The 27,913-nt window shown below is 41.0% G+C and overlaps 2 protein-coding genes across 3 annotated transcripts in view; one reads left to right on the forward strand and one right to left on the reverse strand.

Moving 5' to 3' along the window:
- Positions 1 to 125: 125 nt before the first annotated feature.
- On the reverse strand, positions 126 to 27,895 carry HPGDS (hematopoietic prostaglandin D synthase). Its single transcript, XM_061477467.1, has 6 exons — positions 27,742 to 27,895; positions 16,392 to 16,533; positions 7,095 to 7,187; positions 4,447 to 4,556; positions 1,236 to 1,334; positions 126 to 603 (listed from the first exon to the last, which is right to left on the reverse strand). The coding sequence occupies exons 1-6, from the start codon at positions 27,817 to 27,819 to the stop codon at positions 439 to 441; spliced, it is 687 nt and encodes a 228-aa protein (XP_061333451.1). The 5' UTR covers positions 27,820 to 27,895; the 3' UTR covers positions 126 to 438.
- The window catches only part of LOC133281665 (melanopsin-like), a 71,148-nt gene continuing 65,793 nt past the window's right edge, over positions 22,559 to 27,913 (forward strand). For both annotated transcript variants that reach the window (XM_061477438.1, XM_061477447.1), the window contains exon 1: positions 22,559 to 22,816. The gene's annotated coding sequence lies outside the window, so the exon portion shown is untranslated. The remainder of the gene's footprint in view (positions 22,817 to 27,913) is intronic.

Below are 27,913 nucleotides of genomic sequence, written 5' to 3' on the forward strand. Positions count from 1 at the left end.
CAGAGAGGCTAAAGAAAGTGCTTTAAGAAGCTTGAAGTTTGTTGGCTAAGGAGGTCTTGGGGTTTTTTATCCTCTCTGTTAATTACCCTGCTTTCCTCCAGAGCAGGAGTCTGCAACAAACTGAGTATTGTTGAGATTGCATCTCTTCAGGAAGGCTTATTCATCTTGTCTTCTTTTGAGATCCCACAGGACATAAATCTGGTTGATGAAATACTTTATTTGTGGGGGGAATGTGGTTGAAACCATACCTCTTCCTCAGGCTTTACTCTACTAAATCAGCTTTTTAGTCTCTTATAAATGGATACAAGTAGTAGATTTTGATTTGGCGTAGCCTACCCATCTGAAATTAATTTAAATGATTCTCAAATCAATAACTTAGGATGTTTGTCATGTTGAAAACTAAACATGCATTTGTATTTTCCAGTCTAAAAAGCTGATCTACATTATGGTCTTGGGTCTTTTCTGGATCCAGGCTGCAATGGCTGGAAGTGCTTGCACTCTGTCCCTGAGAGCCAGCAGCCTGGGGTAGTTGTCTGCCAGGTCAGGTTTGCAGGACAGAAGTGTCGTACTGCACACATCCCAGTAGAAATCTGCCCATGTTACCTGGTGGAAACGGGAGAGAAAGCAGTAAATTTTAGTTGCTAATCTCAAAAGATGTAACTGCTGCTGGTAGTGTCAGCAAATTGCAGAAATGAAACGTGGATTGATCTGATTTGTTTAAGGGTTTTTTTAAGCCTATAATTATAGAATGTGTAATTAGGTTGCAGTGCAAGGCTTGATTTAAATAAAAATTGGTTAAATAAAGCCCTTGTTATGAATATTACTTGCATTATAATATTAATCTTCCCTGCTGAAACTGTGCTGCAGAGAAGTGTTTTGATTAGTTTCCAGTTTGAGCAGTTTTGGGTAAAAAAGCAGATTACATTTTCACATTTCTAAACTCCCATCTGTATTGACTAGTACAAAGGCATTTATAATGTTTTTTGTCAACATACTTCTAAACTGCTTTAGAAAATGCAGAACCTAGTCCTGGTTTGCCTCACTTCTCTAATAGTACAGAAAACAGTTTTCACTTTGCAATTCAGTGACCAATGGTGTACTGGTAATAACAAAGAGTTACAAGAGTGAGGGGAATTGTTTCATTGGCTGGAATGAAACCCAGAGATTCAGCAATAGTCAATGCATTTATTTTTCTGGCAACCTGATTGGAATAGAGAAATGAAAACTGTACTTACAGACTTCCCTACCAGCCAAGTGTTATCCCCTAAGAAAGTATCCAAGTCTTTCAGTAACTCGGGTGCTTTGTTTGTGAGGATATCGTCAAATGCTTGTTTCTGGGGGATAAACAAAACACAAAGATGCACAACAATGCAGAAGGACAGCAGTTCACAAAAGTGAATTTTGGGGGTTTCTTACTTGTGAAAAAGGAAGCCAACATCTGAAAAAGGGAACAATGAAATCGTTTGGTCTGACCCAAACTTCAGAAGATGGCCAGTTCTCTTTGGAAGAAGGAATGTGTTAACATCCAAGTCAGGATTAATACAGCAAACTGCAATTATTTAAGGTAAGTAAAGAAATACAGAGGCTACACTGGGATACATGCAATGGGGCACTGTAGAATTTAGGAAAGCTAATAAATTGCCCATGAAGTGGTTTAGACGCCCAAAACACAGTGAGCCATGACTTAAGCCCCAGTTGCTTCGTTATTGCACAGCTGAGAGCTCCTGGATGCTAAGACACAAGGTGTGGGATGATGCTGCTCATTTACCTGTGCTAACAGGCATCCAGTTGCACTAGGATGGGAGCCCTGCCATATATTTGGGAAGAATCCATCTATAAAACAGACTCTCAATGTCTCATGGTCTTTTTGGGGACTCTTGGATGCTATGCTTTCTAGTGCACAGGGTCTCAGATTTCCAGAATCCCTTAAGCTCAGTCCTTGTGTGCTGTCAGATGCTGGTCAGTTATCAGCCATTCTCATGGGAGATGTATAACATGGGTTTTGAGCTTTTGCTGGGTTTATCTCTGGACTTTGCTGTTAGCAGGTTATTCTGCTTTTTTTTTGTCTTCAGAGCAATGAGATTTGAGGTGGTTAAAATATGTTTTTAAAGGCTGAAGTCTCCACCGAAGCGTATGGGCCTTATTACTTCTGTGTTAATGGATGAAGGATGAGGTTGTGTATAGTGGTGTTTCTCTGCTACCTGTTCCCCACAGCAGGAATTTTAAGGCTGCTTTTAAAGGGTTAGCTGTTTCTTTTAGAGAGGGAAACTGGTTAATTCTAGTAAATTCTACTAGTAATTTTAATGCTAGTACTTCTAGTAAATGCTCCATCCCTGGTGGTGTTCAAGGTCAGGTTGGGCAAAGCCTTGGGTGACATGGTCTAGTGTGAAGTGTCACCGCAGGTGTGATCGTGACAATAATGACCTCTCCCAACTACAGAAGTATGCAGTCAACCAGTGACACTGGTGGGGACAGGACCAGGATCCACCTTCTAGAGTGGCAGGACCTCTTGTCTCAACCCTGGAGCTCTCCAGTAAGGCAAGACAAAGCTACTGCAGTGCCAGCTATACTTTTTAATGAGGGGTGTAGGTGAAGGGAAACTGTTCCTGGCACAAAGGGAGCTTTCACAGGCAGCATCCACCTCTGCTCCCTTTACCTTGCTTAGTTTTTTCTGCTGGCCAGGTAGCATAACGCATCCTTTCATCTTTCTCTGAGGGATGTGTGTTCCTGTAAACACTTGTCCTGGACAAGTTTTCTGACTCGTGTGTGTAAATTACTTCTATCTGCCTTTATGAGGCCATGAGACGGGACTTCTACCACAAGGTGGTAGCAGTGGATCCGGGAGGAGAGAGGGAGAACAGCTAACAGCCAAATCGATTCCCAGCAAGTAAGCTTCTTGGTCTTCCTCGGCCCCGAAACACTTGCATGCATACGTGCGTACAGGTATATAAGGGCTTCCTGAGAACTCCCTCCTCTTCTAAATTAGCCAATGGTGACACGATCTGGGTCATTATTTAGGGGAAGTGCTTCACCATGAGCTGGGACGCACGCAAGCTTACGATGGGAGTTTCCCTGTAAAGGAGTAGCAGTAGTGCTGCTTCTACACTAGCATGTTAGCAATAGTGTGGTTGTTCCTAAATCATCAAAAATCATGAGTCAGCCTCCCCTCCCCATATTAGGAAACTTCAGGAAATCACTAGGAAATTAAGCAATTCATATTTTTGAACACTAAACCCTCAAAATACTCTCAGATTTTCACCTGCAAGATTTCAGAGCGCTTCATATTGTTTCACTATTTATTATTGGTTTGGGGCAACATTTTGTGGTTTCTGAAATCACAGAATGGTTTGGTTTGGAAGAGACCTTAAACCTCATCCAGTTCCAACCCCCTGCCACGGGCAGGGACACCTTCCACTGGACCAGGTTGCTCAAAGCCCTGTCCAACCTGGCCTTGAACACTGCCAGGGATGGGGTATCCACAGCTTCTTTGGGCAACCTGTGCCAGGGCCTCACCCACCCTCATAGCGAAGAATTTTTCCCTAATATCTAACCTAAATCTACCCTTAACTTCGAACAAATAGAAGGTGGCTGCACCCATAGTAAATGGTGGGACCTGTTGTTACGCTTTCCTAAAAGCATCAAGTCCTCTGCTCAGGTCAGAGCCATTGTAAGACAGGAGTTAACTCACCCATCACCCTCTTCCCCCAGCAGCTGATCTGCATGCTTGCACTTGGGGCTGTGGTGAGAGAAACTGGACTGATGTCAAAAAACAATCCCAAATGCTGTAGGACTTGCCCATAACTGTGTGTTGAAGCAGCTGTAGCAGCGTGTTAGCCTGGTTTCAGTATATGCAGAAGCACTGCATAAGGACCAGTGAGGGGCCACGAGGGTCTGAAGAGCAAGGCTGCAGCGACAGTGAGGGATGTGGTACCTCCCCTCTTTAGCAGCACCCATTACTAGTAATTGAAAAGCATTTGTCCCTGGCAGCTGATGTTATTGAAGACTGATGATTATTAAATTCCATAAGAAATCAAGGTGCAGAAGCACAGAAAGAAGATGGGCTGGAGCTGTTAATCTTGTTGAGTTAGCAGAAAGAGAAATATTCAGTCTTAGTCTGCTTGCAACATGATACAGGTATTGCATGGTGTTGGCTGGGGTGGTGTCTGGTCTTTCCCCTTTGAAGTGCAGTTTAATGTATGCACATATGGTGCCCTTGATGGCCTTATTTCCACCAAAGGTGGAAAAAAATCTGAAGGAGAAGGTGGGAGGGAGCAGAAGGCCTTGGCTGGATTATCCTTAAGGAAGAAATACAGAGCTCCTCCAGCTCAGCTTTGCTGAGATGAGGTGATGGACCCAGGGGCTGACACACAGTGTCTCCGGAGGAGATTCTCAGGTATGGAGTCGTGCCCTATGTGGTATTTTTATTTAAACTAGTGATTGTCTTACTCTCACGTCTTGGTTTTTCTCTGCCCAAGGGAACAGTGTCATGAAATCATCAATGGTGTCCACAATGGCATCAGCAAGCGCCTGTTCCACAGGTGTCTGACCTGCCAGACCTGTGGGAAGCAAGCATATGAAGGGACCTTAGAGGTAGCCTCAACAGGAATTTCTGATACCTCAAAGGTAAACTCTGTTTTTTGTGAACATTTCCATATACATACATGCTCTCTAGGGGGCATTTGATGCTAACAACATGCATTTGACTCCTTGCTTCCAGGTTCAATCTCATCTACCCTTGCCTTTTTCCCCCCTCCAACTTCACACAGCCATCCAAGGTAGTGGGTTGTTCTTTTCATCACTTGAACCTCCAGCCTGACTTCTGCTTCTTCATCCTTCTCTCTGCCTTCCACTATCCCAGCACATTCAGTGCGGCTCAGCACTAACTCCTTTCTGTTAATCTTTCCCTATCCCAGCTTTCAATGTCCTTCTCCATCTCATGGTCTTTCCCTCTTAGTCAATACAATCTCCTGCTTCTGTGAAAGTCTGCTTCTCTTTCCCTCTCTCCTGCTCATTCAGCCCCATTTAGAATCTTCTTGCTGCACCCTGCTTGCTTTTGATCACTTCATTGTAATCAGACACCTTAGCCTAACTTTGTCTTGTTTACAAATCTGGTTTCCTCCCCTGTTGTCCTGTGGCTTGCCTGCAATCCTCTTAATGATGCTACTTTTTTCCCTCACTATCATTTCACAGACCTGTGTTCATGCTTTCACCTCTGTGCATGTTCAAGTCATCTTTCCATTCTCTTCTTTTAGACTCACTTGGAAGCTCTGTGTTTCCCATAAACCATGTACCCGTCCTCTTCCAAGTCATCTCCCATATTGAAACAATATGCTCTTGAAGGTGAGAGGTGTGCTTCCCTTTTTGGGCATCAAATTCCATGAGCCTTCAGTAAAAAGTTGTTGGTGATGAGCACTGAAAAATGCTATTTCTTAATTTTAAAGGATTGGTGACATATATGCAGACTTAATGGCAGGACTAGCAAGTCTGACTATGAAGCTGAATAGACTTCTTTCCCTTTCCATGCATGCTCTTTGTCTTGCCGTAGCTGACAGTGTGACCAACACTGTCAGGAGACTACAGTGGTCTGAATGTGCTCCAGAACCCTGGCTTTTGTGGCTGTTGCAAGGTAATAGTAATGCCCAAGTCAGAAATCCAGACTGTAAAAAGAGCACAGGTCCAGATCAGCATCCCGTCAGGAGGTGGGGAGGGAGGCAGTGTGAGTGGAAGGCAGGCTTTCTCATCTGTTTCCATTACCATGTGGATGCTCATCATTCTCTTCTCTTGCAAGTAGTAGATTGTATCAGGGTTGGAGGAAACCAGCAGGACATGTTGTGCACTGAAGAATAACCCTGTGCACTTCTGCTTGTTTCCTTAGTTGCAAAATGTGGGATATTTTGAGAGGTGGGTTATGTCTCTTTGCTCAGAGTATGAAAAAGCAGGAGAGTACTCATTTCCCAGCCCCAGTCAGCAGTTTGCTGACATTCAGCACACCATGAACACATCTGCCTTCAGCCAGACCAGTTTTGCAGATGGTTTTGAATGACAGCTTGTTGACCTAAAGCAAGCCCTGACTACTCTCTTTGATTACTTGCATTATTAAGTCTTATATCACTTTATCTACCCAGTCGAATACTTCCCTAACATGTAAGTATTTAAAGATACAAATGATGTCACCATCTGATCTAATCTCTCTGCCAGCTCAGAATTGCTGCCTAAATCTGCTTCAGACTGCTCTGTCCGCTGACTGTGATCATCTCTAATGCTTCCAAAATCTCCTTCTCCTGCTCTCTCTGGTATAGCCTGGCAGCTCAAAGTTTAACTCCAGGGGAAACTGCCCCAAGAGCCTCAGGGAAGCCACAGTTTGTATTGTTCATGACACATGAATAAAGCTCATTGTCTGGAGAAGTAAGCCCACACCCCAGGTATTATATGCAGAGAGGAAACTCAATCAGGCCTAAAGGGGAATTTCTGAGTTCTTCTGTAGACACTTTACACACAGTGCAGATACGGAGCTGAGCCACCTGAGTTTGGCTCTGAACAGCATAGCATTTCACAATATGGGTTGTTACTTTGAACCTGGTTTTGTCTGTTTTTTTACTTTCTGCATGACCTTTGGGTGACTCCAAACCCTGTCTAGCAAGGCGCCTTGCTCTACTTTTTCTTTCTGACCTTGGAACTGCAAGGGGATGTAGCCCGAGATCTCATCAGGATTGCAACAGCAGCCCCAACCCAGTGAACAAAATTAGCACCAACTTATGGTAAGGAAGGCTGTTGAACATGGACATGACACCACACAATGCTTTTTAAAACCATCACTCTTTGTGTGGCACCTCTGAAAGCATCTTATATGATATGTTGCTTTTCTGTGGTCAGCATTTGGTGCTGACAAACTAAAGATGCAACAAGAATCTGATAACTATTAGCTGTTCGTGCCTGGGAAAAGCCCTAGTACCATTATTGCCACGTTGGTGTTGACTTCTACTTCATTGGGCTTGCCAAGCTGTTGGTTTGTTTCTATTTTTGCTGTGAGTGTATTTTCCCTGAGCTTTAAAGGTGAGTGCAAAACAGAGCAAGAAAATAGTCAAATGTGTTACCTGATTCTCTGGCAAGGTATCTTGCTATTGCCAGGCTCTGGTGAATGGTAACTCCGTCTACTTCCAGAATAGGGATTTTGCCGAATGGAATACCTTTGAAGAGAAAGCAAAAAACAACCAAAAGTTAAATCACAGCCTTTAATGGTGGGAATCTGTAATAGCTGCACTTCTACCACTTAAGCACTGTTACAGCACTTAACAGTATTTCTGTATGGAAATGCATGCACTAAAATGAAAAGAACCAAGGTTGAGCATATAACCAGTTCACACTGCGAGAAGGCAACTATAGAGTAAAAACCAAGTACTGCATTTCCTATTTCCTAGGCTTGTGCTGTAAAGGCTGAATGTGCTCCTACATATCCTAAATTCTTTATGCAGGGAAACTTTTCAGTAGAATCTTGGTTTTTCCTTCACTTCCCTGCTTTTTCCTCCCCAGGAGAGTGACTGCTAAGGTTAAGCAAAGTACTACTGAAGATTTGCATGGTCCAGATGGGGTATGAAGTAAAAGACTGGGTAAAGACTATGGAGGTGCTTTTTCATTTACACTTGTTTTAAATTCAGCAGCAGTGATTCAGAGAAGTATCTGTACTTCAGAACTTACATTGTGACAAGATATTTCACTTGACAGTCATCACCAAGAGACAAATATATCCTTCATATTGAACCACAAATGTTAAGATACTCAAATTTAATTGACTTGGCTTGAATGGAGAAGTCACGGGGGAGAAGCCTCACAGAGAAGAAGCCTCCAGACTTCAAGATTAGGGGAAGACAAACTAAGCAGCTGTCATGGATATATGTAAGATCATGGATAGAGTTTGAGATAAGAAATCAGTCATACATTTCAGTTATTAATTTAGTAACATAATGTACATGAAAACTTGGACTGCTGTTTTTGCTGCGCTTTGGAGAAGCTGCTGGTGTGGTATCAAATGGGGATGGAACATCTGAGCAAAGCTTAAACTGGGAAAAACTGTAGTGTTTAAGGCAGTGAAATCTGCTCATGGGAACCTGGTGCTGTTCACCAGAGGAACTTTAAATCTCTGCATTTCAAGGAAAGTTACTTCATACATTCCAAGTACGTGACTGCGAGTGCTGGTCACAGCCTAATGCTTTGTACCTGATTTTCATCTGGATTACACTTTATGTATGTTCATCCTAAGACTGTAAAAGGACAGTAGCAGAAAAATGAGCATGTTGACCATTGGAAATGTGCAAAGAACTTTCCAGGAAAACTGTCTTTACGGGACAGATGGAATGACACTTCTATTCCCCGAGTGGTTTTTAGTTCTTAGTGAAAAGTAATAAATAATGAAGCCTCATGTATCTGTATTGTGTCTAGCAAGCTGACTTCATCAATGATGAACACTGCCACGCGGCTCTGTCGTTTAGCATGCAGTGTGTGAATCACATCAGTTACAAGATCTTAGATGCCAAATCTGTATCTGCAAAATGAATTTGGCAGCTGCATAAGAAATCCAGGACTCTTTTGTGCAATTTTTTTCCCCTTGCATCTGAACACACTACTCGTGATGCCTTTTATCCCTCTTCAGTTCAGCACACTGTGAAGATTAAATTTTGATACTGATGACTAGAAGAAGCAAGAGAGCTCAAAGAGCATTAGCTGCTGTACCCCAGGGAGAAGATGTGTACTGCTACTTGTTATTGAAACAATAATAGACATATTGCACAGAAGACTTCATATGTTTATTATCTAGCGAGCAGCAAGGCCCTGGCAAGTCCATGTATTGCTTCACTGAGAATCCAGAGAGAAAATGATGCATTGCTGAAGGCTAAACTGAAAAGCTTTCTGGTTGTGAAAATGAGATGAGCCTTGGTTCTGTCCTGTGGATTAATGGTGCAGAATGCCCTAAGCATCACTGCCCCCAAAGCCGCAAAGCTGTGATGGAACATTTGCTTATGCAGGATACCACCACATCTTTCAAGCAAGTGTGAGTAGAGGGGATGAGAGCGTGTGTGACTGCTGGAGGTGCCAGCATGGCAGCCTACAGCCACCTTCGGATCCCCGGACTACATAGGGCTGTACACCAATGTCTGGCAGGAGGTAACAGCAAAAGCGCATCCAGCTCAGGAGCAATAGCAGCCACCCCTGACAGAGTTAACCAGCCTTTTCAGAGGCCTCCATAGGAGTGCCACAGGCCGATGTAGCTTTGGCTAGGTCAACTAAGCCAGTGACTAAGCCATCCTCTGTGGCAATAACTGTCTAAATGACGATTGATGCTCAGGTTGGGAAACTATGGTTGCTTCATCTAGAAACTGAATAGAACATTTCTGCTGTGTTTATATATAGGGGAAAGTCTAAAAGCCACAACTCTGTCTGATGTTTCACTTTATCAGTTGCAACAAGAAAAATGAAAGATGGTTTGTTTGTGTAGATACATTACTGCTTAAGAAATCTTTAGAGCAAAAGGAGGGAGGCATCTTTTTGACAGTTGAAGAATATGGATTAAGGTGTGAAAGGCAGCTGGGTTGCAGGGTGGTTGTAATCTCTCATATTCTGTTTCTCAGGAATCTGACCATTTCTGGATTCACTTTTTTTTTTTCCTAGTAGTCGACCGAATTAAAGAGAATTGCTATTCATTCCTTGAAAACTTGAGTAGTGCCTACAAAATGCTTCTTCCTCAGTGCTGAGCTATTTTCGTTAAGATCTTGTTACTCTTTCCTGTAAAACAAACTGAGTTTACAGTTAAAAATACAAATACAGCTTTGTTTTGTGTGCATTACAAATACTCATACACTTGCATGATTCATAATGGAAGTCTAAAATTAATAAATGAGAGTGTACTTTATTGCAAATTGTCCCATGCGACTTACATTTCCAAAAGGCGTTATGCTTTGATTTATAAGGAAGCTTGGGTTTTTTTTTGCTAAGAGGCAACATACCTATCACCATCATTACTAAACAATGGATTATCTTAAGCATAAGAGAGGTAAATGGGAGATGTTTCTTCTTTTCTTGTGTGTTCAGAATGCCATTTGATTTTTTTCTTATAAAGAAAAGGGGGAAAAAATTGTGATTTCAACATAAGCCAGTGCTTATGCGCGCTTGTGCTGCGCAGATCATTGTAAAAAACATTGTTTTTTCTTGGGTTCAGGGTGCACTGTTCTTGCACACCAGAAAGCACAGCAGATACCCAGGCTGCTTTATAGCTGAAGAAAATAGCAAAGAACAGTCAAGGAGCAGAAAATATTTATAGTACATCTCTTCTCTCTTAGGCAAAAAGGTATAATGACTTATAAAGTTGCATTTTCAGTCTGGAAAAGTTAGGGAAGGGAAGGAATCTCTTTGCCTTTGAAGCTTTATTACCCAACCTTCATGTATCAAGACCGAAGTTTTTAGTAACCTGCAGTGAAGTATCTCTTTGCTCTTGTAACTCAGAAGAACAACTTCCTATATTGATAAATTCATAGCAAAACCAGAAGATTAATTGATTCCCTGTGAAAACTTGATACTTCCTTTGCCAAGTGGAGAAGAGGGGGGTGGATTTATATCACACAGTTCATCCTAAGGCAGGATGCGAAGAGCCTTCAGGATGGATGGGTGCAGTTTGACTGCTGGAGGCAAGGTCAGGGTTTAACAAATGCCCTCGATGTGACCTGTAAACATCTTGCCTGTAGCCCATTTCTTGAAGCCACGGCCATCTACACAAGGCCTCCTTGTGCACAACAGAAAGCCATATCTCTGTACATAAATTTGAGCCGTGTTACCCTTAAACTCATTGATATAGGCTTCTGTGGCTTGCTTTGAGTCTCCTGTGGTGCTTTTCACCCCAGCTCTGCTCACTGACAGCATATGTTCAAAAACCCTCTGGGCATGGCCAAATGTGCTGTGTGTATAAGCATTGTACCAAAACTGCTAATTTTTACATGGTTTTGATGAAAGAGACGGTTTGTGTGACTCCAGATGAGCAAAGCATATAGGTTCTTTCCTGCCAGGCTCCTGCTTTAGGCAAGCAAGTGAAAGAGGTGCTGCACGAAACTGGAGTGTGAGAGGGATCTCAACTGGGGACAATGAGGTTCTGGGGGCAAGTCATGAAACAACATGTATCAGAAAGCAGTCATGAATGAACAGTTAAGCCAGAGTAGTGCAGACTGGAAGGACATGCATGTCACTTGGCTAGTGTTTCTTTAATCTTGGTCGGTTAGAGGGCTGCTTCATGCTTACGTCAGTTTATACCCTTGTGTATCCATATGGATGTCATTTCCATGGTTTTCAAAACAGTGTTGTCTTGCAGAGTTTCTGACTCCCATGTGAGCAAATATATTTTGAGAAGGAAAACTAGAAAAAATCTGTTGCTGTCATTGTACAAACAGCGTCATTTCTCAGGCATGCATGAAATATATGACCTTTCCCTTTCAGTTTCTGCTTGCTTTGCTGCTCCTCTGAAGTAGAAGGTGCTATGAAGGCTTGTGTTGATTTCCAGATTTAAATTGAAAACTCACTGAAAAGTGGAACAGGGTTTTTAACAAGAATGAGGTTTGGATAACTAATGTTAGTTATCCAAAAAAAGCTAGTTAGCAACTTCAAGTTGAACTTCATGAGCAAACTCTTACTTTTCCTGTTGTCTTGGTTATCCAACGGTTTTAACGTTGAATGCTGGCATGAAATCTGCACAGGCTTTACACTGTCCATGAAGAAAACATTGATGCAGAGGGTGAGCGTAAGTCATCAGACCAATATGCAGTTTCTCTTCTCATTTTAGGAAGGACCCACTGAAGGACCTGTGAGGTGTTCAGGATTTGGATGAATTCCTTTTTATGCTACTTTAGTTTTGGTTGGCTTTTGTGAATAAAACTGTGATTTTATATAGTCTGCTGAACAGGTGAGATGAGGCCCAATGTGTGTTAAATGCAAGGACACCTGTGTAAATTGTCTCCATCCCATTAAGTCCCTAAGGGCTGTGATAACTGTTCCCATCCTGGCATGCCTATAGGTTCTCACTCGTGTTGTTCAGGCCTTCCCTTTGGCCATGAGCTCTTTGCTCATCCTCCTGGGCATGACTTAGTGGATGGTGCTCATGTGGGCCAGTTTATCCGTCAAGGACATGGAGGGGAAACACAACACAGCTGTGCACAGTTTTGTCCTAGCCTGGCAGCTAGGCTGGTGGGCTGTTGGTTTGGAGAAACTAGCACTTGGTGCTGTACTATGTTTTTCACTGCTGTCCTCCCCTAGCCAGTGAGGAGCCCCTATGCAGATACAATTTTAGTTTTCTCCTTCCTTTAGCTCTTTCTTCCTTTTCCATTCAACTGCATTATTATTCTTCTTCCCATCTCTGTTCTTTCTTCTCCATGCTTATTCTGACTCAGCTTTGCTTCCAGAAGTGAGTTTAGGTTCCCCTGTTTCCCTCAAGCTGACCCATTCTTCCCCATGCTTCCTCCTGCCTCTACTGAAACCATCCACAACCTTTATGCTAAACAGTCTGTGTTTAAGCATTTAATTGCTCCTCGAAACCTGAATAATTAATGGCTTTGCTGTCAGGAAGCTTAGATGGGTGCAATAGTAAGGCAGCAGGTTTGGTCAAAGATGAGGGAAAAGAAATGTCACAGCCATGCTTTTCTTACTATGATATCTCTGCCTAAACAAGTTCTCCTTTGCCTTGAAAATTAACAGTAACTGCTTTTCCTTTTCATTCATATTTAATTGGATCGTGAGAAACAAATACAAGAAAAAAGCCAAAACAAAGAACAAAACACATCGCACTCTTCTGTCTAGGTCAAAATTAAACTTCCAGCAGCTGCAAGTCTTATTTCTGCTTTATTTATTGATGTTATGTTATACATTTATTTTCTGGTTTATATAGTATGATGATTTGGCTGGGAGGTGATACTTGTTGCAAAGCCTTACTTTAGTTTTGTGAAAATCGATGAAGCAAACTTACCCTCTGTGCAGAGACCTTGTATACTTAGGCAAATTTGAATTCTCTGGTTTGTTCCCTTAATATCTCAAAAAACATGAAATGCTCTCCTTATCCAAACTTCTGCCTTAAGTAATTTTTATTTTATCTTACTTCATCATACTTGAAGTTATTAAAAAGAGGGACATTGTACTTGTAGGCTCTAAAGTCAGAACTGGGTTTAGATCTTTCATAGGCAAGTAGGTAAATGCAAACATGGTGTATGCACGTGTGCATAGCAATTTGTCAGATATTTCTTACTCTCACTTCAATATATAATTATGTAATTAGTTTAATTAATTGGACCGATTTTTAATTATTTTTGAGGGTTGCAAAATAAGTGGCGTACCAAACTGTTACTACATTAGCTGCCATTACATCAAATACAGCTGTAATTCCCATTATCATTGCTAAACACCCTTTTGCTCCCACCAAAATAACACTGGCTGGAATCTGCTACTCCTTTTCTTTTTGAAGTAAACCCAGTCCAGGCAAAAATGGGGAAAAAAAGCTTGAGCTTCGTAAGAAAGATCTGAATGCATAATATGAATGATAGTAGTATAGAAGATCTCTCAGCAGAGTGAACTATGCTTCTGGTATATGCAATGGCTTGGATGGATCGCCTCATTTCATATTTACTGTTGAACACAACAGTAATTGAGGTTTTTGTTTGGCAAGGATCCTGCTATCTACTTTCCTGAGGACTGTTTGTTTTTTTTCCTTTTCAGCCCCTGAAGCACATTTTGACAATTCAGGATAGTAGGGAATGCAAGTGGTTTGTTTCCTTTACAGGGCATGGTTCATCTCTGCTGCATGCAATATTGTTGTGGTATTAAGACACAAACCCTATACAGCCTAGTCCCTACCTAGGAGGTAACCATTTCTTGTGTCTAGTCATAGCCTGCCAAGTCAGTGTTTAGGTAGCTTGTGGCAGACTAGGGCAGTGTCTATTGGTTGTCTTGTACCCTGTAAGGCTGTTTACTGCGAAGCCCTATTGCTGCCTTTTATTCAGAGTTTTGCTGAATGATTTTCCTGTGGGAGATTACTTTGTCTGGAGGTACCGTGACTAATGATTGCTTCACAAAGGAGGAGACAGTCGTCAGTTAGTTGATCTCCAGGCGATTTCCTTAGCAGCATTACATTGTTAATCATGCAAACAAGATATCTTTACTCTTGTTTTAGTTGAGGAACCTCTTAACTTGCATACTGTCTACAGTGCGGATGCCACTGGTGGCAAATGCTATCATTACATTGGGGCTTGAGCTAGGATTCAGGGAGCCTTCCAGAAGCAGAAGTTTAGCATCCTGGTATGAGATGTGATAGCACTTTCAGGCATGCATTCAACCATTTCTTTGTAGGTGTATGTTTTCCCAGTCAGTTATTAGGATACATTTCAGTTCCCATCCACTGACTGCCTGGGTGTCTACAGAAGCCTGAAATTCAAACAACTCCTAGGCCAACATAAATTTTGCACAGATGATTTCACAAACCTGAGGGCAGCAGCTCCCACATTTTACTAAACTCCTTATCTGCTTTGGCATTTCATCTAGGGATCAGTCATAGTAGAAGCTCTTGCGAAAGGCCATTATGCAGAGAAAATGAAAAATCTCACTTAACCCTTGGTAAACCTGCTGACAAACTGTTCACAGAAAGAAACAAAGACACCCAAGGGTTAAATGACTTATCCAACACTCATTAGTGCAGCAGATACAGCTACAAACTCTGTGTCTCAGTATTTCTAGGGTGCCTCTGATCCCAGTGTTTTCATAGCCATACACTGTAGTGAAAAGTGCTGTACATATAAAGCTTCACTTGGAGGTTTATGATGTGAGCACATAGGAAGGATTTTTGCACTGGCTCAGATGTTAAGGACATCATCATTATTCAAAGAGAGATGCAATACCTTCTCCTTTTCTGACAGATCTGCTGTTAGAACATCTTGTCCTAGGATATTAATGCCTCTGTAGCCTTTAAGTGACTATGTATGCTTTGCCTTTTTAATTTGTCTTACTTCAAAATCAGTATGCAAAACTCTACATAGAATTATATTTTGCTAATATTATCTGAACCTTGGTTCAGAACATAAATGGGTGTATGTATATGTGTGAATACGTGTGTAGTCAAGTATGAATAAGGTCTATGTAGAGCTGTCAGCTCACTTTCACAAGTGAATTCTTGATCTCACTTTTAGGTTCTACCCTGCTTCCCTGAGAATTGTAGGGAGAGAAATAAGCTATACCACATGGTCAACAGGCTTAAGCTCTTACAGAAAAGAGTTTTCTGAAGTCAGTCATCCCTAACTGAAAAATAATACTGTTTCCACTGCTTCATTTACACTCCTCTCTGTGGATTGTTAGTCAGTGTTTTCCAGATTTGACACCATGGGTGGCTTCAGCTGCCACCTGGAGAGCAGTGGTGCTTGAGTATTTGTCATTCAGGTCAGTGTGAACATTATGGGAAAAGACCAAATTTAACTGCACCCTACAAGAATTTGGTAGCCCACTGGCTGGGCTTATTAAACAAAGTGAAAACCTATCAAGACACAATGCTTGATTAACAGGAATCACCTCGTGCATTAGTTGTGTCTTTTCTTCAAACTAAAGGTTCTTCATTCTGGATGTGAAAAGTCATAGCCTGCTAGTAAAATACAGGTCAAATCCATGAAATGAAGACACAGATAGCTCTGATTTCATATTCTCAGTCTCCAAACTCGATCTGCTTCATTTGAACTGAGGCTCATTTAATGAACAGAAATAACAAACAGCTTTAATAGCTGAAGAGAGGTTACTTTGACTAAAAACCATGAGATGGATGGGGTATAGCAGCATGCAAAAGTACTCTCAGAAGGTCTGGTAGGGCTTGTTCTTAGGAACGATTGTTTTCTAGCACCTCTTTTGACCCTTTTGTTTTCTCTTTGCTGTATTGATTTCTTTCTTTGTTTTCTATCATCACTTTCTCTCTCTGAAGACTTTTCTGGTTGCAAAGAGGTGTCCTTCTTGACACTTATTTCCAATGTGGTTTTCTAAAACCAAGGTGCAGGCTGCAGTGTGATATTTCAGACCAAATCCTCCTAAGTAGCTGAGAAGATTAGCATGCATCTGGTTAGCTTTAGACAGACAAAAGTTGAACTGAATTGATAAGCAGTAAAAGCCCAGCTGGTTGACAGCAGGTAAGTCACTTTAGATTGTCTAAAGATTTGGATTTGGACTTGTGTGACAACATCAGAAATGACATTTGGCTGTGTAGACAATAAAATGCCCATATAATTAATTAAAGAAAGGAATTACATGTATTTCTGCTTGTGAAACATACAAATACCTCTTCATTTGCTATGCTTTTTGACAGCATTTGTGCTTTGGGCATAAGATGTCATGCTACTTACTTGGTTTGATTTTGGGCCAGTCTGCTGCTTCTATCCTGTGGTCTTCATACTTCTTGCCTGAATAAGCAAACAGGTAGCGGCTGATTTCTGCTCGTCCTCGCAGATTGAAGTATGTCAGCTTGTACTGAGGCATGCTGGATCCCTGAAAGGGAAGGCACCGTGTTGTTTTAGAAATGAGTAACTCAACTCCTATTTGCAAAACGGCACCGTATGCTTGTTTTTGAGACACATGCTTGTACAATGCAAAGGACATATTACAGTAAGACATCATGTGTTGTACTTTGCAATCGTTGCATTAGTCACGCCTTTTTGTTCTGCATTTGTCAACCACAATATTCGGACGTGAACAGTGGCAGTTAAACCTGCAGTTCCTCCTTGGGTATCTCCAAAGATGGTTTGAAGCTTTTGGACATAATTAAGAACTTTCAGCTTTCTTTTATTTTTCTTGTGACTCCAAATTTGGGCCATTTTTATAAAGTTGTAGAGTGCAAATCTAAAATCACATATTGTAACAGAAAATAGCTGTTGTCTTGAGTATTAATTTTGCTCAAACCTGCCTTGCTCAGCCTCTGTTGAGGCTATAGAGACCTTCATCCAAGACCAGATCATAGGAATTGCCATACTGCTGTGATTTTTCTCATTAACTATTACCCTAGTTGGATAGGCAATCAAACCAAGTTATTTTAGAAGAAAAAATTGATGTGAAAACCAGTCAACATGGTTGCTTTGGAGAAATGGTCATCAAATTCTCAGTTTCTTGTATAGAAGCCAAAAGAAAACCTGAAATGACTTTGCTGGGTTTTCATATGATTTTTTTTCCCCTATAGTTCTACTTAGGAATCATTTAACAGGAAAGCACTATTTGGCTCTTGGTGTAACAGGCAACAAAAGAAAATGTTCATGAGTTTGACTGTACAACAACAATGATGCAGGAAAGATAAACAGCTATGTCTTCTTTAAACCAAAGTAGACTTTTAAACTCTGCACACACAGCACCTTAACTAGAGAGATCTATGAGCTCAGATGAGATGTAAATGTACTGTCTAAAGGAAACTAAAACAACCATCCACCTCCTCACTGAAAGCAAAACCCTGTCTCATTTTGGCCTTAAAGTAGACCTTGCATGTCGTTTACCATCGTTTTATATCCATCAGATTCAGAGTGTTAGTAATAAAGCACGCAACACGGATCATCAGCTCCAGGAAAGAAAGGAAACTTTTTCAATGAGTAAGTGCTACTATGTAACCTTGCAATAGAAACAACCCCCTATTTAGTCATCTTGCGTTTGAAAACATATGCTTGAGGGCAGATGTATCATCAGCTTTCACTTTAGAGGCTTTTTGTTCAGAAACTGAAAAAGTTTGCACTTAACTCTTGCTGAGGAGAGCAAACTGCCTTTGCCACTTTCTCCCCAAAAGTCAAAAACATCTATTTTCCATCCTCGGAGTAGCAAAGGCAAAAAAGAAGTATCTACAGCAAATGAACACACTGGAGACTGCTTAATTCAGAATGAAAGTTACCTGTTCCCCTACCACACACGGCAGGGTCAGAGGAGATTAGTAAATGGAGATTTTTCACAGCTGATGGCCCAGCAAAGAAGCAGAATAATCGATGGAGATATCTACAAATGCTTCAAAACAAGGACATCACTACAATTATTATTTTTCCTTTTTCTTTTCTTTAAAGTCAAGCAAGTGCATTCCTTTGCACTGTATAAAAAAGGGAAGCCACAGGCAAAATTAGTTACATTAGGATGTGATTTGTTTTCTAGATATATTAGCCACCAGTTTGTGTGTTGTTTGGTAAACATAGTTTGCAGATTACAAGTGTAATCTTCCTGTCTCTAAAGAGAGAAATTTTGCAATTCCAAATTTTTCAAGCAAGTTTTAGCTAAGTGGCAAAACTTTGTTATTCTATTTTCAAATTCGGTGCCCAGATTTATTACTACTTATGCTTTATTGTACTTGCATGATAAAACTATGTATTATTATACTTTATCATTTATTTATGCAGGATGAGTTTGAATTATATGCCTACAAAGTTAATGTTAGAAGAGAGGATGAGTTTGTAGATTTTTTTTCTCCCACCATTCATCCCTAGTTCTGACTGTGTGGTCATTTGAGAGCAAGGAATGGCATTTTTAAAAGAGCATGTGTTATCTGAGATTCAAGTTAGGCATGACTTAATGTTTGGGAGTCAAAGGGGAGAAAAAAAACACTTGGTTCTTACTTTTGTTTTTAGAGGCAAGCAAATACTACTGATTCAATTTGCATTTGGAGAGGACGTGACCTTTAACATGCAGAACCCACAGTGTGTGCTTTCCTTCTTTGACAAACAGCCATGGAAGTTCATTAGCAGAAAGTTGTTGACACCTGAAAGGCATTTAGAAGCACAAAAATAAAAGGTCTCAAGGTAGAGGCATAAGGAAGGCAGTGGACAGCTACATACACAGGGAGCTGGAGGTGACTGAAGCGTAACATTTCTGGTAATGAGTATTTTGAAAGACTCTAGTTCTTACTGTGGGAGAACTTTGTATATGAAGACATGTATAATCAGGAGTAGTGAGATGATGTAAAGAAAAGGGAATTTTGGCTGAAGATCAGGCGGTCTTTCTGGCTGTTGTAGTAGACGGTGGAATATTTTGGTCTGTCAAGGAAGCAGTGGGAACTATTGTTTGAAACTTTTAAAGCAAAGCTAAACAAATTTCTAATGAATACGCCATAAAGAGTAATCAAATATTTGCAGTGCTGATGCACATTTAAGCTTATGGATTTTTTTCTGTCTGTGAACAAAAAGTCCTACAAGGAGTTTACCAAAAATACTTGACATTTGAAAGGTCTCTATAGCTTTATTGTAAGCATGTTTTTGTAAATGTTTGTAGGTTTTATTTTTTATTTGTATTTATTGTGAAATGTCAGGAGTAGCGCTTCCTAAACAATTACAGATACTTTTCTAAATGAAAGAAATGGTTGTGTTGGGGATAGCTTTTGGCCAAACATACAAATTCAGTTGGTGTTTTTTTCTCCTTATGCCCCTTTACTTTGTTTCCCAGTGTGTTTTGTAAATGAATGGATCATAAGGAACAAATTAAACCCATTTAAAAAAACATCCAAAATCATTCAATAATTGAAAAATGTCACTTCTAGGGGAAAAAAAATAAATCTGTTCTGAGACTTTCAGTTTGTGCTTTAGAGATTTCTTTTTTTTGGGGGGGGGGGGAGACCTGTGGAAACCTCAGCCCCAATTTTATGACATACTTTAATGACTACTTTCAAAGCAGTGTACTCAACTAATCTAAATTTGCTATTAAATTAGATTTAATACTTTAAAGTTGTTGACCTGCTTAGCTGATTTTCTAGCTTTCCTCTGCAGCTTTCTTAAAGCCAGCTTAACTGGCTTTAACATACCTTTAAACAGAAGATTATTGTAGCTTGTGATTTCATTCAACTTTTGGAGCCACTCCGTGACAAAATGAAACAGGAAAAGAGAAGGTCAAATATGTGTAAAAGGTGGCACCCTCTGTGTTACTCATGAGTCAAAATTCAGGTTGAAGTTACAAGTGTCTCAGACCTCTTAGAACAGATTTCAAATAATTTCTGTTCATGTCTTTATGGAGATACTATATAACCTGCTGCATTTGGGATACTTTCATCAATTTCAAATCAATTTGAAAACTTTAAGCAAGATTAGGGTGAAAAAACGGAGCCCAGGAAGGAACCAGCATCATTCTCTGAGAACTAAAATGCTGAACTTCAGATAGCACTAATGCAGAAGAGAAAAAGCATTGGCAGACTGGAAACTATGAATGTACCAGGGCAATATAAAAGCAAGCAGTCCTGGTGCCTGCAAGCTGTGCAATACTTTAGCTTTCACTGGATGACAGCCTATGTGTCCCTGCTCTGTTTTAAAGGGTAAATCACAAGTGCGCTGCCTGCATTTTGCTTCCTCAAGGGGAGTTTATGGTGTGTGCCCAGTGCAACTGGAGCACACTGCTTCTGCCAGACAGCGTGCAATTCTGCATTCCCATCCCAAGTCTTTGCCCCATGAAAGCTGGACTTTGTAGAAGAACAGGGTTTATTTCTGTTTTGGAAAATTCAGCCCTCAAAGTAGTACATGGAAATATTACTCAGGCTATTAACAGACACTGAAACCTGGATGCAGATATTCAGTACGTGAATTCAGAAAACAAAAGAAGAAGAAAGCAAAAGGCAGGACTTTCTTTAATTTTCTTGGATAAGGTTATTAATACTTGAGGGTACAGGCAGCAGAGAGCTTTTCCTTGAGCTGGGAGCAGAGGAGGAGAAACCAGCTAATTTGAGCTATTTGTTCATATCCACCCAAAGTCTGACAAAGGACCCTGTGATTCAAAGTCCCCTTTAATAGTACTTTGCGCTGTGAGAAATTAAGGGTTTCCTTGCCTTAAGGTTTCATCATTGATAGAAGATTTGAAAAAGCCCAGCTGTTTTCTCTAGCAAGCAAGGCCAGTAGGGTTGGGTTAGGGTTCACCTGTGTGTCTCTAAAAACCTGGAACTCAAGCCGTCTGCCTGGAAGAGATGATGCATAGCACTGTGTGTGTACTTTTTTAATATAGAATGTGAGGGTTCTTCATTAGTTTAGGAGTCACTTATGGAAAGCACTGCAGCTAGCACCTGAAACAGCATTGCCCTGGCCATGAGCCTGCCAAAAAAGGGGAGCTGGATGTCTCAGCTGCCTAGTGTCATAATCCTGACTTGAATTGCAACCAGACCAAAATGTGGACCTCGAGGGAGCTCCATTTTCTTTCTGTGTGCTAATACAACTTTGGGCTGCATTCGTGAACTTGGGGCCTGTGGTCGGCAACCAGGAGAATGTGCTGGACCTTGGATCTACCGGTGGAAATCCAGTGCTTGCTGTAGGGCCTTTTCTGATGAGAAAGGTGAAGAAGTCCCTCCAAGGACTAATGAGCGATGATCTGGTCAATAGATACCTCTGTGGATTTTATTACAAGATTCAGCTGTCATGCCAGTTTGGAGTGTTTGGGCTGCTGGAGCTGATGTTATACTATTGTTTTATAAAATCATGAAAATGGAATGTATAATAACAGATCATCTTCCACTCACATAAGCCTAAAGGTCTCTTACTGCCAAGAAGCATCCTGCTTTATGAAGTGTGAAACAGAGTTCATGCCCTCTCTAAGCAATAATCTAGCCAAAGCTGAAAAGCTTAGTGAACATTTCTTTTTGTTCTAAGTGCTGCTTTTAAAGCAGTTACTGTTTCTATACAAGGTGTTTCTGCAAATAGATGCATACCCAACAGCCTGAGTTGGGTATCCTGCTTGGGTGGAGAGGGAGCTGCAAGCTCAGGCAATTCATGTATTTACTCGTCTATTTCTGTGACAGGGCCTGGGAGTGTTACAGTCCATTAGGAAGCTCATTTTAGAAAGGGAAAGAAGAAAAGGTGGATGCTGTAGGGTTTGGTTTTTTTCTTTGTATATACAGACAAAAGAGTCTTTACACATTATGGGAGAGTTTTTCCTTAGGCTATTAGCTCAGGATTTTTGATTCTGATCCTTAGGGATTGGGGAGAGTTGTGTTACTTTACACAGTACCAAAGAGAAAATTTTAACCAGGAGAGAGACTTATTTTGTCTTATTTAACCTGAGAAACATTAGGAATATAAAGGTCTGTTTTGCCTGTCTTGTTTATTGTTTTTCTCGGATATGTGAATTCCTCATCCCTGTAATTGAAAAGCCAAGTATTAAAGCAGATTTCTCCTTCCTCAGTTAAAAAAAACCAACAAAGATGTTTCCCTGTCCAAGTGAGTCTTCCTGACTTCATTTTTTTTAATTTTCAGTTTTCAGAGGAAGGAAGCAGAAAGATAAGATTTAAAAGTTAAAATAGTAGGAGACAAGTGAAGGAAAGCTTCCACAGCCATAACTTTGTGAAACTTGCCATTTTAGCAAGCTAGCAAAGAGAGAAAACGTCAATGTCCAATACTTCTTCCTTTCTATTTAACCTAACATAACGGTCAGAAAGGTTTGGGGAAAGGCATGCTTAGTCATCTTTTCCTGCTTGAGCAATGCCAAAAAGTGCTGCTGGGAAAGCAGCCTTGCCCTGTTTGCAGGGCATGGTTCAGCTCTCGTGGCTGCTGATCAAATCGGTTACTGCAGGAATACCTTAGATTTTTTCTCTGGGGTGAAAAGTTATTCTCTCTAAAGACTCTCTGGGTTTATATTTTAGACCTAACCCCAGGGCTGAAATTCAACACAGAAATAACCTCATATTGGCCCTTTTTGGAGAGAAAAGAGTTTGATGTTAAGAAATCCATCCATGTCAGCAAGAACTAGCCATGGGCTTGCTGTTGCACCCTTCTGATTCCTCGCTTGTTAGGAAGGTTGGTGACTGTCAGGTGATGTCACTGGCTTAGTCCAAGCAGTTTATCTGGATGTAAGTAACACTAAGACAAATAACTTTTGCCTTTCCCTGGTAAAAAATAAGGGATACAGTAGGTATCTTATGTGGTATAGTCTCTGAATAGGGTAGCTAGTGACTTTGGGATTCTCATTAAGAAACAGAATTGAAGAATCAGGATGGTGCTCTCTTTTGCACAGCAGAAAGTAGAAAGGCTTATTTTCCCTTTCTCAAGCATAACCTTCTTCTTTTAACATGGAGTCAAAAATATCAGAGGCTTAAGAGATATTTTCAGCCTTTGAAAACAAAAAATGATCTTTTTTTTTTGTTTCTGTTTCTTTTCTTGCAAAAAAGAGTTTATATTAATTCTGTTTTTATTGAAGAAAATAAGAAATGTTCTGCCCCCCTTTTGAGGGGAGATGGATTGTATTAATTTAAGACTTCAAATCTTCCAACAGAAGATTTCCAAAGCAGTTTGTGTTTTGACAGTGAATAAATTGAAAAGCTTTAGTAATTCTATCTAATTCTGGTCGGCTCTCAGTCTGAGATAAACTTTTTATGAAAAGTAATGTTCTCTTTTTCCTGCTCTGCCCCAGTTATAGAACAACATCTTTTTAATTTGATCCCTTCTTTTTCTATGCCAGATAACAGTCTGGACCTTGGAGAGAAAAGGAAAAAAAGTCTGTATTCTCTTTTCTGTTTAATACACAAATAATCTGAAGTAAATGCTTATGCAATTTGCTGTAAGGTTGAGTTTTGAAATAACAGATCTCAGATGTAATGGTTGTGGCCTGATACTTCTAAGCACGACTTTCAAGATTAGATATGTGCACGGCTTAAAGCATGTGTATGGGGGGTTTTAGTGGGATTTTGCATGTCTTTACCCAGTTACTTGCAACTTGTGGTGCAAATCAGCCTCCTACCATGAGAAGAGGTTTTCAAGGAATTGCTGTGGATTACTGAGAAGCATTAATGATATGAGTATGACAAGTGACCTGATGAGTAAGCTCTACTGAATGAGCAGGGCCTTTTGAAATCCCGATCTGTGAATGTGTGGGTTTAAAAAAGAGGGTGTGACGACCTTAGAGCAATTATCTCAGAGCTATAGAAAAATCCTCAGAGAAGACAGGGGGAAAAAACCACATTTGGGTTAAAGAGGAGGATTAGAAATAGACTTATTCTGAGAGATGTTTTTGAAGGTGAGAGTCCCTTGTGGCTGGACAGTGAATGGGTGGTTGCTGTCAAGACTGCTGCAGGAAGGAGACCACCAGGGTCATTTGGGTTTCTTCAAGCTGACTTCATAGCTGCTGCTCTTCATGTGAGTGCCCATCAGGCAGCTGCAGTCAAAACGACAAGGATTCAGACATTTGAAGTTTACCCCAGCCATTTGAACTGAAATAAGTGAGGGAGAGCTTTCACGTCAGCAGGGACATGGAGGCAGAGAGGCTGTGACAGGCAGGGCTTTGTTGGGCTGCCTCGCATGCCAGGCTCTTCCGTTTAGGGCCTGAGCATCTTTGATGACTTTACTTTCTGTCTGATCCTCAGTCTTTTGATTTGCAGCTACTTGGCCTCAGTTTTGTGTAAATAAGTTTTACAGTTGTTCTGTGCAGCCTCAAAAGCTGCAGTGAACTTCAAATGAATAAATTGCACACCTCAGTCTGTGAAACACTGGTAAATAAAATTGCAAGAGGAGAGAACTCAAAGATGCAGACTAAGGAGCAGTTAGGATAATATTTCAGGAGAGACTATTTAAGTCTTTTATTTTCTCATCAGGTGTTTTAATAACTCCCTGAAGTCTTTTGTGGTAGACCAAAAGCCTAAATAATCTTAACTCTTGATGACACCAGTCATTCCCATAAAACTCATGTCTTGCATCTCCCTCTGTAGTCTTCAGATAAACTGGCACCGCCTCACAACGTTCCTCCAAAGCAAAGAATGCAGCTGCGAGTGATGTTGCTGTGTGTTAAGTGGCTGCTGGTTTTGCCAACTTGCACCTTTCCTTGGATGCGAAAAAAATTAGCTCTTTTCCTATCTCATCTCAGCTATGTGCATGTGTGTATGCACAAGGGGAATACCAACACTAAATCCTTCCTCCTGTTAGTCTAAACTACTTTGCTATGAACTGTTGCAGGTTGTGAGTCTGCTATACAACTTGTCACAAATATGCAAAATTACAGACATGAAAGAAAAAGAATTAGGTAGGTTTTTCAGCACAACATGTGTTCCCTGTAGCCAGAACAAGGCAAGATGGTGTTTACTTTGCAGAGTTCTCCAGCATCCCTCACCAGCTCTCCTGGTCACACATTCCTGATGTCCCCCTGCTCTGCTCTGCCCAGGAGGCAACAGCACAGTGGGGTGTGGCACAGACCTCATATGTTTTCAGGTATTTTGAAGTTGTTTTCACAGCCAAAATGAGCCTGAGGAGACCCAGGACCTCTCTAAAGTGCACTTCAGACATAGCCAGTTGCCTTGAGGGTACTAGCACTGGTAAGTGTGGACCTACAGCCCTGAGCACAACCTGGCTAGAAGCCTAGGGAGTGCCTAGATTTGGCCATAAGTAGTAAACGTCCAAGATCCCATGAGCTATGGGTACAGACTGCTTGGTATGTAGAGCCATAACCTATGTATCCATACTTAAGAAGAAAGTACTTTTTGAGCACCGGTTTACAGCGCATTTTGCCTTTGCTCATGGAAACACTGGGCAGACTCTGGCTCCAGGGCAGTGCCCATTGCTGTGGGTTCCCCACCCTGCCCCAGAGTACCCTGGCACACACACAAAAAATGCTTGTTTACCTGAGGTATATGGTTACAGAGGCCAGTCTCCGGTGTCCCATATTTGTTCTTTCCTGTTGTCAAACATCAAACCATCCTTTCTGAATACCTTTCTTTGTTCTCCTTCTCTCTTTGCCACCTGTTACCCAAATCCAAAGTGTAGATGTATCTGTCTGGTATCACTGAACGTCCCTGTTTTGTCTCCTATCCCGCTTCATGCTCATGCTTTACTGAGTCATTCCAGCAAAGTTTTTAGTTACTTTTGAAGAAGTGCAAAATGGAGGTTGTTTGGTTTTGGCTTCCACCCCTCCCCCCCCCCCCCTTGTTCATTGTTCTAGCTTATTTTATTGGAGTTTTAACAGATTGGCTCTAGATAAGCGAGGTTTCCCAAGATGATGGCACTTTAAAATATGTATGTGAGATTTGGCAGATCCTTTTTTGGTTTTTCTTCTCTCCCTGCCCCTCCTTGGACTACCTGACAAAAGGGTAAAAAAAATCACCTGAGATTCGCAGCATATATGCTGATGTGAATAAGCAAAGCTTTTAGTGGCATGGGATGCCACTTGCTAAGCCAACACCAGCAATACGTCAGTGGCTCCTAGGCGGTGTAATTACTTGTTAGTGAGATTTTGATCAAAGGTATTTTGAAAGTGAGCACTGTCTTCAATTACTTCTGCTTTCTAACTGCTTAAAAGAAGGTGATGTACGGCAGACAGCAACTAGAAACCTTAAAACCCCTAGAGCAGCAGAGTATGTTTTTCAGTAACACAGAAACGTGCTGCGTTGAAGGTGACTGGTTGACATGCTTGCGTGTGCACAAACCCAGAAGTCTAAGAATTGCTTTGTGTATATTTTTGGTTTAAAATTTGGAGAGCTTCAGTCTTATTTCTATCCAAATAGATTTGATTGTGTCTGGGTGTGTGTGCATCTGCAGCACGGACTTATTCACACTATGTATGCATCTTTAGGGAGAGGTGGGTTCTGTTTTGGATTAAAAAAAACAAAGGAATAAACAAAAGTAAACTTACAAAAGACCTCTGCATCTATTGCAGCTTTTGAGTATGAAAGAACTGGCATTTATGGACAGCTCTAAGAAGCATAGAAGTCCAGGGAAAATACTTTATAGCTGTGGCTTGTTTGCTTGGATAGTTTGAAATGGGCAATGAATAAAAGATGGCTTTTAACAGATATGTGTGCAGGAGGATTATGCACACAAGCAAATGGTGGCAGTTAGAATTTAGAGGTAAAAAAAATCATGAACAGTTACTCAGCATATCATTTTCATGTAAAAGGCTAAAATCAACAGCAAAAAACCCCTGTGAGTTTTGGTAAGGCAAAAAATGGACCAAGCGGAAGCAGACTCCAGAGGTTTCCCTCTATAGGATAATGGTGGGAATTAGGACAAGAATATGTTAATCCATTGGTGAACCAAATGACAGGAATTTAGAAAATGAACAGAAGAGCACATAAAAATGACCTGGAGGAATTGTTTGGTGCTGCTTAATATAAATCTAATTCCTCTGACATTACCCTAGATTCAGCTTGCTTATGTAAGTGAATGTATGTAACTCAGCCTTTACATCTAATAGAATATTGCTTTGAAATGGTTTTTCACTGAAAACTCCCTGCAGAATGCCAGGAGCTTCCCCACACCAACTGCTATGTTGATGAGGTTGTCTTTTTGGAAAGTGTCTCTCTGACATGTACGCTGATTATCAAAGCAGCTCAGTACTGATAGCATCAGGCGCTGGTGAGAAACAGGTCTTGCTGTAACAATCAGCAAGTGATCTACCTTTTTGCCTCTAGAAAAACAGTTCATAATTTATGAAGTCTGATCTTAACAGTGCATGCGATTGTACAGATGTCTCAAGTACAGCAGGCGCTTTAAAGATGCTTGTAAGTAGCAAAGAATGTACACAGATGGGGTACTTGAGTTACATTTACAGCCATTGTGTAGAGCTCATGGTTATCCCTCTTTATGTCAGTAGCACTAGTGTGTTGGATAAACCAAGCAAAACTCTAAAAATGAAATACTCTGAGTACTTGTTCTACATGTAGCACAATTGGATGAGACTAACCCCCACGCAGCTGGTATAACAGCAGCCCTAGGGAGGGCAGAGTAGGATTAGAAGAAAAGAGAAACAGAGGAGCCAGGCTGCAGCAGTAAGAAAAGCTGAAACAGAACTCACTCTGGTGCAGTGATACGTGGTTCCTTCCTCAGTGCACAGGAGTCCTTCTGAGCGCTGGCCCTGGTGGAAAAGGCTCATATATGCTGTTTATTAATATGCAAACCACTCCCCGTGACATGCTATCATGACTCCCTCTCTCCCCCCTCTCACATGCACAGACACACACACAAAG

The sequence above is a fragment of the Pezoporus flaviventris genome, unplaced genomic scaffold (assembly GCF_033815535.1).
Source record: "Pezoporus flaviventris isolate CSIRO_AGI_PZ_B2104156 unplaced genomic scaffold, CSIRO_AGI_Pfla_v1 ptg000002l, whole genome shotgun sequence".
NCBI lineage: Eukaryota > Metazoa > Chordata > Aves > Psittaciformes > Psittacidae > Pezoporus > Pezoporus flaviventris.